The sequence below is a fragment of the Haliotis cracherodii genome, unplaced genomic scaffold, assembly GCF_022045235.1.
Source record: "Haliotis cracherodii isolate W230 unplaced genomic scaffold, xgHalCrac1.p SCAF_2, whole genome shotgun sequence".
Classification (NCBI taxonomy): domain Eukaryota; kingdom Metazoa; phylum Mollusca; class Gastropoda; order Lepetellida; family Haliotidae; genus Haliotis; species Haliotis cracherodii.
In genome coordinates, this window is record NW_027266275.1 from 81,032,732 (window position 1) to 81,045,514 (window position 12,783).

Sequence of the window (12,783 nt, forward strand, 5' to 3'; positions counted from 1 at the left end):
AGATTACACACAAATCAGGATGTCTCATGACATCGTCACACATGGCCACATCCTGCAACAGATTACACACAAATCAGGATGTCTCATGACATCGTCACACATGGCCACATCCTGCAACAAATTACTCACAAATCAGGATGTCTCATGACATCGTCACACATGGCCACATCCTGCAACAGATTACACACAAATCAGGATGTCTCATGACATCGTCACACATGGCCACATCCTGCAACAGATTACACACAAATCAGGATGTCTCATGACATCGTCACACACGGGCCATCTAGAGTTGGAGGTAAGAAAACGACCATGTGATATTTGCCCTAGGCAATGAAAATGATCGCCACATGCCATAGTATTAATTTTTCAATACATTCTTATCTCAGAATATGCCAGTTTACAAAAGGTTTCGGTACACTGGATTAATTCTGATTACCTTTACAATTGATGTTGCGTTTTTGACAAAGTTTGTTTGTTTGTTGTTTAACGCCACACTCAGCAATATTTCAGCTACATGACGGCGGTCTGTAAATAATCAAGTATGGGCCAGACAATCCAGTGATGACATAATGAGCATCGATCTACATGTTTGAGATACGATGACATCCATCAACCAAGTCAGCGAGTCTGACCACCCGATCCCGTTAGTTGCCTCTTATAAACTGAGTCGCCTTTTATGGCAAGCATGGGTTGCTGTAGACCTGTTTCCTCGGATCTTCACGGGTATTTTTAACAAAGAGAACATGAGAAAGAAATATTGAAAAGAATATATAATTTCGAATCTTATATAGTTTTTATGTGATATATGATGTTCAACTATGATGTGAAGTTCAAGAGAGCCACAATCAAATGGACGGATGTCGTGTGACAGCAGCTACAGTCCATCACCACTCACCATCTTGCTGCTGGATCCGAACATGGTGTTACAGGGAACTGTACAGATGCAGGACAAGGGCAAGCCAAGCTGAAACACACGACATGGGAATGACTTTCTACTATCAAAATAACTGACTGAGCATGAACATTATTTTCAAAGACATATCTAAAAAAATTAAATCACTGTCAAGTAATATTCTATGGCAGAAAACAGGGAACACTACCTCAAAGAGGATCTATTGTTTCATAAAAGGAAGGAAGAAAATTTACAAACAATAACAACGGAACTTGATCTCAGGTAGTATTAGTGGATGTAGTTTTGGGGTACATCTTGAGGCCCATTTACATCTAGCTGCATGTGGTATTGTCTAACTGGACATTAGGTACAGTAACGGCATAAATGATATCATGATAACCAATAATTATAACTATCAGTGCCACAGTAAACAGAAGACCTGCACCCCTGAATTGAACACAGGTTATAGTTTTTTCCTTTACTTAAAGGTTGTCTAAAGTGCCTCATTTCGATGTGCAGAGTTGCTGTCCTTGGGCATGCCAGAAATCAATGATTGTGTCCACCATTTAATCCACCATGCCCGTGCTCCTGGGTTTCACCGAAGTGGTAAATGACTGAGACCTGCATCACTTCGGGCTTTCCTCCCAAATTAAGCTGACACGCCGTGATATAACTGGAATACTGTTAAAAGCGGCGTTAAACCAAACTCACTCACTAACACCATTGCTTGAATTATCTCCCCTTTGTCTGCAGAATGCTATTTTCCAACTAGTTGAAGCTATAGAGTGTTAAAGTACAGCCAACCAGGTAATGCATCACACTAAATATGTACTCCTCCTGCAATGACAGAACGTGGGATTATTGATTTTTTTGTAACTTTTAGAATGTCTCACCTGTAGACACAGGTAATGTCCGAGGCCAGGTCGCGACGCAGCACTGATGTAGATGACAGGGGGCCGAGAGTACAGTGCCTCGAACCCTTCAGTAGCATACTTGGGGTATTTCTGATAGAGAGCCAGGCGACATATCTTGACAAGACCATCTCGTGGATCTTCATGGTACACCACTGACGAATCTTCAAATCTAATACAAATAAACACGCTAGTGTAAGTATAAATAGTTATGGCATTTTTGAAATCTTCAAAAAAGAAAATCATGCTGCACTCTAATATTCTGTACTTGTTACAATATTCAAAAGAATACAAATGACATACTCAAATCTTATAAGCTGTATTCACATTTAAAAACTGCTTTCTTAATGAAGAGTTTTTTCATTGCTCTGACATAAGAACTTGGCCACATCACTGAAGTCAGAAAACTCAAATTGATAGGAAACATGCCAGGTAAGTAAATGAATTTGCCATCTGCTTGACTTGTTTTCACAAAGCAGCCTCCAAGCTACATCTACTGCATGTACACACATGATGAGTATCAGTCATTTACAGTCAATGTCCGGACCCTGGTTTGACCGGACCCTGGTATGACGGGACCCTGGTATGACCGGACCCTGGTTTGGCTGGACCCTGGTATAACGGGACCCTGGTTTGATTGGACCCTGGTTTGACTGGACCCTGGTATGACGGGACCCTGGTTTGACTGGACCCTGGTATGACGGGACCCTGGTATGACCGGACCCTGGTATGACGGGACCCTGGTTTGCCCGGACACTGATTTGACTGGACCCTGGTTTGATTGGACCCTGGTATGACGGGACCCTGGTTTTGACGGGACCCTGGTATGACGGGACCCTGGTTTGACGGGACCCTGGTTTGACGGGACCCTGGTTTGACTGGACCCTGGTATGATGGGACCCTGGTATGACGGGACCCTGGTTTGACGGGACCCTGGTTTGACGGGACCCTGGTATGACGGGACACGTTTGGCTGGACCCTGGTATAACGGGACCCTGGTTTGATTGGACCCTGGTTTGACTGGACCCTGGTATGACGGGACCCTGGTTTGACTGGACCCTGGTATGACGGGACCCTGGTTTGACTGGACCCTGGTATGACGGGACCCTGGTATGACGGGACCCTGGTTTGACGGGACCCTGGTTTGACGGGACCCTGGTATGACGGGACACGTTTGGCTGGACCCTGGTATAACGGGACCCTGGTTTGATTGGACCCTGGTTTGACTGGACCCTGGTATGACGGGACCCTGGTTTGACTGGACCCTGGTATGACCGGACCCTGGTATGATGGGACCCTGGTTTGACCGGACACTGATTTGACTGGAACCTGTTTTGATTGGACCCTGGTATGATGGGACCCTGGTTTTGACTGGACCCTGGTATGACGGGACCCTGGTATGACGGGACCCTGGTTTGACGGGACCCTGGTTTGACGGGACCCTGGTATGACGGGACCCTGGTTTGACGGGACCCTGGTATGACGGGACCCTGGTATGACCGGACCCTGGTATGACGGGACCCTGGTTTGACTGGACCCTGGTATGACGGGACCCTGGTATGACCGGACCCTGGTTTGACCGGACCCTGGTATGACCGGACCCTGGTATGACGGGACCCTGGTTTGACCGGACCCTGGTATGACGGGACCCTGATTTGACAGGACCCTGGTATTACGGGACCCTGGTATTACGGGACCCTGGTATGACGGGACCCTGGTATGACGGGACCCTGATTTGACGGGACCCTGGTATGACGGGACCCTGGTATGACGAGACCCTGGTATGACGGGACCCTGGTTTGACAGGACCCTGGTATGACGGGACCCTGATTTGACTGGACCCTGGTTTGACGGGACCCTGGCTTTGACTGGACCCTGGTATGACCATGTCTGTTAGGTACCTGAAGAGTCTGGACAGCCATAGCTGGCAGTCGGAAGTGATCCTGGCTGTGAACTTCTTCAGATGTTCCTCGTCCAGTGTTGAGACATATGCAGCCAAACTGTGGGCCATGACAGCCACCTGGCCGTGATCGTCCAGCTTCTGTAGAAGCACCTCCCTGGACAACAGGCATGTCAACATCCATAAACACAGCACATGTCAACATCCATATACACAGCACATGTCAACATCCATATGCACAGCACATGTCAACATCCATAAACACAGCACATGTCAACATCCATATACACAGCACATGTCAACATCCATAAACACAGCACATGTCAACATCCATAAACACAGCATATGTCAACATCCATATACACAGCACATGTCAACATCCATATACACAGCACATGTCAACATCCATAAACACAGCACATGTCAACATCCATATACACAGCACATGTCAACATCCATAAACACAGCACATGTCGACATCCATAAACACAGCATATGTCAACATCCATATACACAGCACATGTCAACATCCATATACACAGCACATGTCAACATCCATATATACAGCACATGTCAACATCCATATATACAGCACATGTCAACATCCATATACACAGCATATGTCAACATCCATATACACAGCACATGTCAACATCTGTATACAAAGCCAGTCACAAGTATTACACATTAACTACAGCGTTTTTGTATGTAGAACTATCATTGTTGTTTTCCATGCAGTTATATATACAACACACAACCAACAACATGTGTGGGCAACAAAGAGATCAAATTTATATCTGAATACTACATAGTGATTTTATGAAACTTCGCCTTGAGTCTGTGTCATAGTGATTTTACGAAACTTCACTTTGCAAATAAAACCATTCAGACACTCATTTTCAAAGATCAGGATTACATACACCCATGTTATAACCACTATTTACAACTTCATCGATACAAAACTAACTTTAATACACAGAACTGATTCCTTAATACATACATCTATGTAACTGTAAATGGCATGATTAAAATTATTAGCAGGTAACATTGCAGTATACCTGTCAAACAAAGCTGTACATAATAAATTGAGATTCTTTGCCTCAAAATGTGGAGTAAAATTCCTTAACTATGCTAACTGTACACACAGACTAGATCTAGAACTGTGGGAGAGCTACAATTAACTATGAATACACTTTGGGGGGATAAAAACTTCTTTCATTCTTTGTTCAACACTTCCAGGCTACTGCTTGACTTTTCATCGGGTGAAAACAGTTTTCACCTCTGAAACTTCATTACAAAAAATATAAGAAGTTGTTTTATCAACACAAAAAGCGTCATGCATTCAATTCTTCCAACTTCTAAATGCCGATCAAAGACTACAATTAACTATTTCATCTCAATTCACTTTGCATCTCACAAATATCTTTTACAGAACTATATTACTAGGTACAGTGGTCAAAGAGTATCTGTACCTCTAATGAAAATGTTCCTTTGTAGTATTTTCCTCTAGAGTAATTATTCCCATTGAACAGTTGTTATGAGGCAAACTTTTCCATGATACATTTACCCTGGATGGAACAAATGCCATGCAGACTGATTACTGCTGACATAGCAAGTACAGCGTGGGAGTACAAGTACAGCGTGGGTGTACAAGTACAGCGTGGGAGTACAAGTACAGCGTGGGAGTACAAGTACAGCGTGGGTGTACAAGTACAGCGTGGGAGTACAAGTACAGCGTGGGAGTACAAGTACAGCGTGGGAGTACAAGTACAGCGTGGGTGTACAAGTACAGCGTGGGAGTACAAGTACAGCGTGGGAGTACAAGTACAGCGTGGGTGTACAAGTACAGCGTGGGAGTACAAGTACAGCGTGGGAGTACAAGTACAGCGTGGGAGTACAAGTACAGCGTGGGAGTACAAGTACAGCGTGGGTGTACAAGTACAGCGTGGGTGTACAAGTACAGCGTGGGAGTACAAGTACAGCGTGGGAGTACAAGTACAGCGTGGGTGTACAAGTACAGCGTGGGAGTACAAGTACAGCGTGGGAGTACAAGTACAGCGTGGGAGTACAAGTACAGCGTGGGAGTACAAGTACAGCGTGGGTGTACAAGTACAGCGTGGGTGTACAATTACAGAGTGAGAGTACAAGTACAGCGTGGGAGTACAAGTACAGCGTGGGAGTACAAGTACAGCGTGGGAGTACAAGTACAGCGTGGGTGTACAAGTACAGCGTGGGAGTACAAGTACAGTGTGGGAGTACAAGTACAGAGTGGGTGTACAAGTACAGCGTGGGAGTACAAGTACAGCGTGGGAGTACAAGTACAGCGTGGGTGTACAAGTACAGCGTGGGAGTACAAGTACAGCGTGGGAGTACAAGTACAGCGTGGGAGTACAAGTACAGCGTGGGTGTACAAGTACAGCGTGGGAGTACAAGTACAGCGTGGGAGTACAAGTACAGCGTGGGAGTACAAGTACAGCGTGGGTGTACAAGTACAGCGTGGGAGTACAAGTACAGTGTGGGAGTACAAGTACAGAGTGGGTGTACAAGTACAGCGTGGGAGTACAAGTACAGAGTGGGTGTACAAGTACAGCGTGGGAGTACAAGTACAGCATGGGAGTACAAGTACAGCGTGGGAGTACAAGTACAGCGTGGGAGTACAAGTACAGCGTGGGAGTACAAGTACAGCGTGGGTGTACAAGTACAGCATGGGTGTACAAGTACAGCGTGGGAGTACAAGTACAGCGTGGGTGTACAAGTACAGCGTGGGTGTACAAGTACAGCGTGGGAGTACAAGTACAGCGTGGGTGTACAAGTACAGCGTGGGTGTACAAGTACAGCGTGGGTGTACAAGTACAGCGTGGGTGTACAAGTACAGCGTGGGTGTACAAGTACAGCGTGGGAGTACAAGTACAGCGTGGGTGTACAAGTACAGCGTGGGAGTACAAGTACAGCGTGGGAGTACAAGTACAGCGTGGGTGTACAAGTACAGCGTGGGAGTACAAGTACAGCATGGGAGTACAAGTACAGCGTGGGAGTACAAGTACAGCATGGGAGTACAAGTACAGCGTGGGTTTACAAGTACAGCGTGGGAGTACAAGTACAGAGTGGGAGTACAAGTACAGCGTGGGTGTACAAGTACAGCGTGGGTGTACAAGTACAGCGTGGGAGTACAAGTACAGCGTGGGAGTACAAGTACAGCGTGGGAGTACAAGTACAGAGTGGGTGTACAAGTACAGTGGGGGAGTACAAGTACAGCGTGGGAGTACAAGTACAGCATGGGAGTACAAGTACAGCGTGGGTGTACAAGTACAGCGTGGGAGTACAAGTACAGCATGGGAGTACAAGTACAGCGTGGGTGTACAAGTACAGCGTGGGAGTACAAGTACAGAGTGGGAGTACAAGTACAGCGTGGGTGTACAAGTACAGCGTGGGTGTACAAGTACAGCGTGGGAGTACAAGTACAGCGTGGGAGTACAAGTACAGCATGGGAGTACAAGTACAGCGTGGGTGTACAAGTACAGCGTGGGAGTACAAGTACAGCGTGGGAGTACAAGTACAGCGTGGGAGTACAAGTACAGCGTGGGAGTACAAGTACAGCGTGGGAGTACAAGTACAGCGTGGGAGTACAAGTACAGCATGGGAGTACAAGTACAGCGTGGGTGTACAAGTACAGCGTGGGTGTACAAGTACAGCGTGGGAGTACAAGTACAGCGTGGGAGTACAAGTACAGCGTGGGAGTACAAGTACAGCGTGGGAGTACAAGTACAGCGTGGGTGTACAAGTACAGCGTGGGAGTACAAGTACAGAGTGGGAGTACAAGTACAGCGTGGGAGTACAAGTACAGCGTGGGTGTACAAGTACAGCGTGGGAGTACAAGTACAGCGTGGGTGTACAAGTACAGCGTGGGAGTACAAGTACAGCGTGGGAGTACAAGTACAGCGTGGGAGTACAAGTACAGCGTGGGTGTACAACTGGGTGTAGGGGACAGTGGTGTAGAATCCATGCTCCGACTTGAGATGGTTCCTGTTCCAACTTTTGGTTCACACAGATACTGTTCCCCACTCAACTCTATCTGGCCTGGGGGAGGGGGCCTTGTGGTTAAAGCATTTGCTCGTTACGTCGAAGATCCGGTTCGATTCCCCACATGGGTACAATATGCGAAGCCCATTTCTAGTGTCCCTCGCCGTCATATTGCTAAAAGCGACGTAAAACCAAACTCACTCTATCTGGCCCTGCCGATGGTGAGACTCACCTGTCTTTCACCGTCTCTGTATCAGAATCTCCATACAGGATCAGTTCTTCAATTGCTCTTAAAACATCCTCTATTTTCTGTCCACTAAAAGAAGAAAGAAGAACAAAATGAATTCCAGTGGTAAATCAAAATATTAGAACCCTCAATGCTACAATTATTGGTACTGGTATTAAACTATGCACCAAAAATGTAGATATCAATGCAGTCGATAATAACAGCAGGGGTGGAAGGTTTGCTTGTGCCAGATGACGAGGCACCTCATCACACTCCACTGCAGTCACCTGTTAAATGTTCACACAGACTTGTTTAGCAGTACTTACACAGCTATCGTGTATCTCCCCCCACACACCCCACCCCTTCCTCTGGATCAGTGCTGTAACTTTTGTTTCCTGCATATACTAAGACATGACCTACCCTCCCTTCATTGCCTCTGGAATGTGAGATGTCAGCCTGGCCTTCAGCCTCTCCTGTCTCTCGGCTTCCATACCTCTGAAATAACAAACATCAGGCTGTGAATGTATTGCAGCTTTCAGAAGAACAATAATAAAATATATGAAGGAGAAAAACTTGTGATGTGACTACTCGAAAAAAGAAGTTTTTTTCAAGAATCAAACCAGATATTCATGATATTAGCTACTTATCCTGACACAACACATTGTAATTTCCAATTAGAAAGAAAGTGAGGGATCAAGGACAGATAACTCCAGATTGATACCCAAGAGCAAGGGGTTTCCAAAAGGTAGAAGAGGCAGTTTGGGGTTCTACGTCAAATGATCAAAGTGAAGAGGGAAATTTCAATGAGTTGTATCAGTATAAAAATATTGAACAACACAACAAATAATATAACATACAAACAATATAAATATCAAATATGATTTACTGGAAAATGATAACTGAAGCAAAACTGGTTAAGGGACAGGTCATTTATTACTGGGTAAAAGAAGGCTGTTCACAGCTTAATGATGCACTGACCACATGCTGATGTACTGAATATAATGAACTTCCCCTAACGCTTGTCATATATTCAGATATTTTTTTATGACCCTCCCTGAACAGACAAAATGCAAAAGCACTCAATATTTTATTGTAAAAGGTCCACTTCTACATAACGCTCCCAAAATATGTGTGTATTATTTCATGACCTTCCCATTATAATTTGGGGTGACCCTCCCCTCATCCCCTCCGACCTATCCCCCTTATAATAAATGACCGGTCTCTGATTCTACAAAACAACATGGGTTAAATTAACCGAAAAGTAGATTAATATAAGAAGTAAGAGACTTTGACCATAACGATATTAGTGGCATGCTTCTTTTCATGATTATATTACTTTGAAAATGCCTTAATCATGTCAATTGATTACTTACAGATTACATATAAAGATAAGGTTATATGATGATAGTGATTGTACACCATATCAAAATGCTTGTAATGGTTTGTTAATTATTAATATATTATACACTTATATACTGCACTTATCCAGGTACTAGTATCTGCTCAAATGCGACAATGACTAGTGACCACAATACTGTCAAATTAAATAGTATAAGAGTATTGTCTTTTGAAGAAATCTATACCTATAATATGTTCTTATGGGTATTTTTATGTAAATGTACATGCTTGCATATTCATAAATATTCAATTTGAGTGGCCATGATTAACAAATTCAATTCATGAATGGTTATGGTTCGATTCACCGAATATGAGAGTGAATCGTAACAGCCTTACCTGTTACACAATGCTTCATATGGTAATGCATCCTCTAGACTTATTCGTACCTTATAGCAAGCAACCCAAAACACTCTCCTGTATACATACTATTTTTCCAGTCCTTCATCAAGTCTCATAAATCCAATCAGGGTACTATTTTGGGCATGTCTTAATTGGTCTTTGCAATGTAGTAGTAGATCTATATTCTTAAAGATTATTCTGATTATGAAAATATTACTCAATATCTGGTTATTTCTTCAGAAATCTGCTAACTTTCAGCAAGAAATATTGTTATCAATGTCCCTATCACGGCATGGTAGCAGCTTGCAGCAAATATAGCCTAGGGACGAATAATGAACAGATATCAAGTCTTTGTGTGAGTCAGGTTAACAGCAAGTAAGAAAGACCTTCAGGCTTAGAGCATCATTAAGCAGTCGTGTTGAAACTAGCCTGGGGGATGTGAACAGCACTATCTTAATCAGGAAATCACCATCGTCAGGTCTTTAATGTAATGTGGGCAAACAAGGCTTATTTTACATGTCAACCAAACAGGACAACTGACTGAAGACAAAATAGAAGTCACAAAACATATGACTTCACATTTTGTTATGGGTCAGGGAGTTACAAATACATGATAAACAAACAACACACATTCATGTTATTAATATATGAATACAATAAACATGAATGCTTTATAGTAACATTGTTATTGCAATTATTTCCCAAATTTCAAAAAACGGTTGTCTTCTCGTGGCCGATGATGCTATAAATGCCTACAATTCTGATGTACTTACTGGTTGATCTTATCCAGGACTTCATTACTCTTCGCCACATTTTTCTCTAGTTCTGCCAGCATGGGGGTCAGGAAACCCTGAAGAGAACCAACATATAATGAATACAACATCTGATGATCCCCTGTGTGTGACAATATTACAATCCTATATCTGGAGCATTTATTCTTTGCATCCTCCTTGTATGTGTTGAAAGTCATAATAAACATGATAAATGTAACAGCAAAACTCTTAAATGATATTTCAAAAACACAGCCTCCAGGACAACATGCAACAGCAACATGGCTGAAACCTTTTGTTTGTCATGAAAGTTTTTAGTCTTTATCATAGTATACTCATTTTTATTATTATCAAAATGAACTAAACTAAGACAATAAAAATATATAGACTTTGAACATTAAATGAAACATTCCTCAATAAATCGGAACAACTCTGAAGACAAAAAGTTTATACCATGGCATATGTTGGTAAGACATGACTTGGTGTCCTGATGATTGACAACAGGTGAGGTGAAATGGTGTATTATTTCGTGTTCCAGATGTTTGCACTTAAACGGAGACGTGTATGCATGTGTTTAGCTGTTTGTACTAGTGCGGACTAATGTCAGTTTTATAGTGCAGGGCCCTGTTCCACAAAGCGATCTTAACGGTAAGATGATCGTAACTCCCATACTTTAACATAGGCTTATGACAGTCGTAGCGCTAAGATCTCTTTGTGGAACGGGTCCCTGGTCTACAGAGATATCATGCCTCAGTTCAAGGGTATGATGATGTGCAATCAACAAAGTCACCACGTCTGACCACCCAAAATAACTAGTCGCCAAGGTAAGGCCAGGTTGCCAGGAAGTTATTCTAAACCGCAATCCTGACAAGGTTTTTGACACATGTATCATTGTTTGAAATTTATAGGGGTACTCGAGATTTGCTGCCTTATTATTTGACCATGGGGCCCCTAAATGTAGTAAATCTTTAACGGTTAACATTATTGTGATGACAATGACACCATGACTTTCATGCCTAATGTAAAACATTGCATGGAGTGGCTTGTTGTGGTGCAGTTTCCAACTCCATCCACAATAATACACTTGTCCAAAGCTCAAGTCTAACAGTAGTAAATTTGTTCTGACCAATTGTAGTAGTAAGTGTAGATAATAGTCTGTATATTAACACTAGCATTGCTAAATCTATTGAAGATTTTGTAAAGAGTCAAGAATATATGATTTCTGTACAGATGGATTGCTGCTGCTGATATCATGTATTAGTGATTTGTACATGTCATTATGACATCATTAACCAGTGATCATGATTGTCATTTGAAATTATCATTTGTGTTATTATATTAATGTTTATGTTTTCTGTTATTTGTTCATGTTGTTAGTCATGTAGTATACATGATGTGTTAAGTCAATGAGAATTTCTTATCTTGTCATTATACTATCAGTATGTTGTTTACGTCATTTCATCATGTAAATGTTTAATGAAAAGTCAAATATTTGAAATTGAAAGAAACATATGACTTACTCATTGTTAAACATTTATAATTGTTGTAATAATGGTAATATGTTATTGTATCATACTTATGGTTGGCCAATTAATCTTGTCACTATTAGTGGGTAAACTGATCAATATTTGAAAGTAATTGGAAACTTATAAGTAAGATCAGTAGCTTTGCATTTGTAGTTAAGTATGATGTTGGTGTGGTGATTAAAGTGTTTGCTATTCATGCCTTAGGTTGTTGATCTGGTTGTGATGGTAAGTCACCCCATGTCAAACATTACATAAAAGATCTAATTAAAATGGATTCTAAGATGTAGGTGGTAAAATTAAAAATGAAGAATAAAATCAAAGTTCAAAAGACCAGCTCAGATAATCTATTGACTATTTCCTGGTACATCAATACATGTATGAAATGCATTGGATGAAACGCGTACTAGACAATGCAAACTACAAATGGATGAATTCATAGTATTCAGTCAATGATACATAACACGCTGAAAATTAGAGAATACAACACCTGTAGATATAGCAACAAGATACCCAAACACTGAGACAGATCGCATTAGCAGAAGAACATTAATGGATCCTTACACCCTGGAATTTCCTTTCAGCTTGTCTTGTAGTTTCATCGAGTTGGTCGAGGATGCCTTTCGGTTTAACTTTTTCTACGGCCACTGCACCTCTTTCCATCGTTGGCACGCCAGTTGTCTTGCTGTCAGGAGCCTGTTGTACCTTGGAATTCTCAGTTGCAGATGACGAATCGGCCATTGCAAGTTATTACACGCTGGCACACAAGCTCCTAACAGAGATGCGTCGTTTCCGGCCGCG

General features: G+C 42.5%; 1 protein-coding gene across 1 annotated transcript in view; it reads right to left on the minus strand.

The window, feature by feature from the left end:
- The window catches only part of LOC139468576 (putative pyridoxal-dependent decarboxylase domain-containing protein 2), a 48,012-nt gene extending 35,278 nt beyond the window's left edge, over positions 1–12,734 (minus strand). Inside the window, exons 1-7 of the mRNA XM_071250638.1 lie at positions 12,547–12,734; positions 10,463–10,539; positions 8,373–8,447; positions 7,959–8,042; positions 3,708–3,863; positions 1,789–1,978; positions 899–967 (exon numbers count right to left, since the gene is read on the minus strand). Of these exons, the coding sequence (XP_071106739.1) occupies positions 899–967; positions 1,789–1,978; positions 3,708–3,863; positions 7,959–8,042; positions 8,373–8,447; positions 10,463–10,539; positions 12,547–12,723 (828 nt within the window). The 5' untranslated portion in view covers positions 12,724–12,734. The remainder of the gene's footprint in view (positions 1–898; positions 968–1,788; positions 1,979–3,707; positions 3,864–7,958; positions 8,043–8,372; positions 8,448–10,462; positions 10,540–12,546) is intronic.
- Positions 12,735–12,783: the final 49 nt, after the last annotated feature.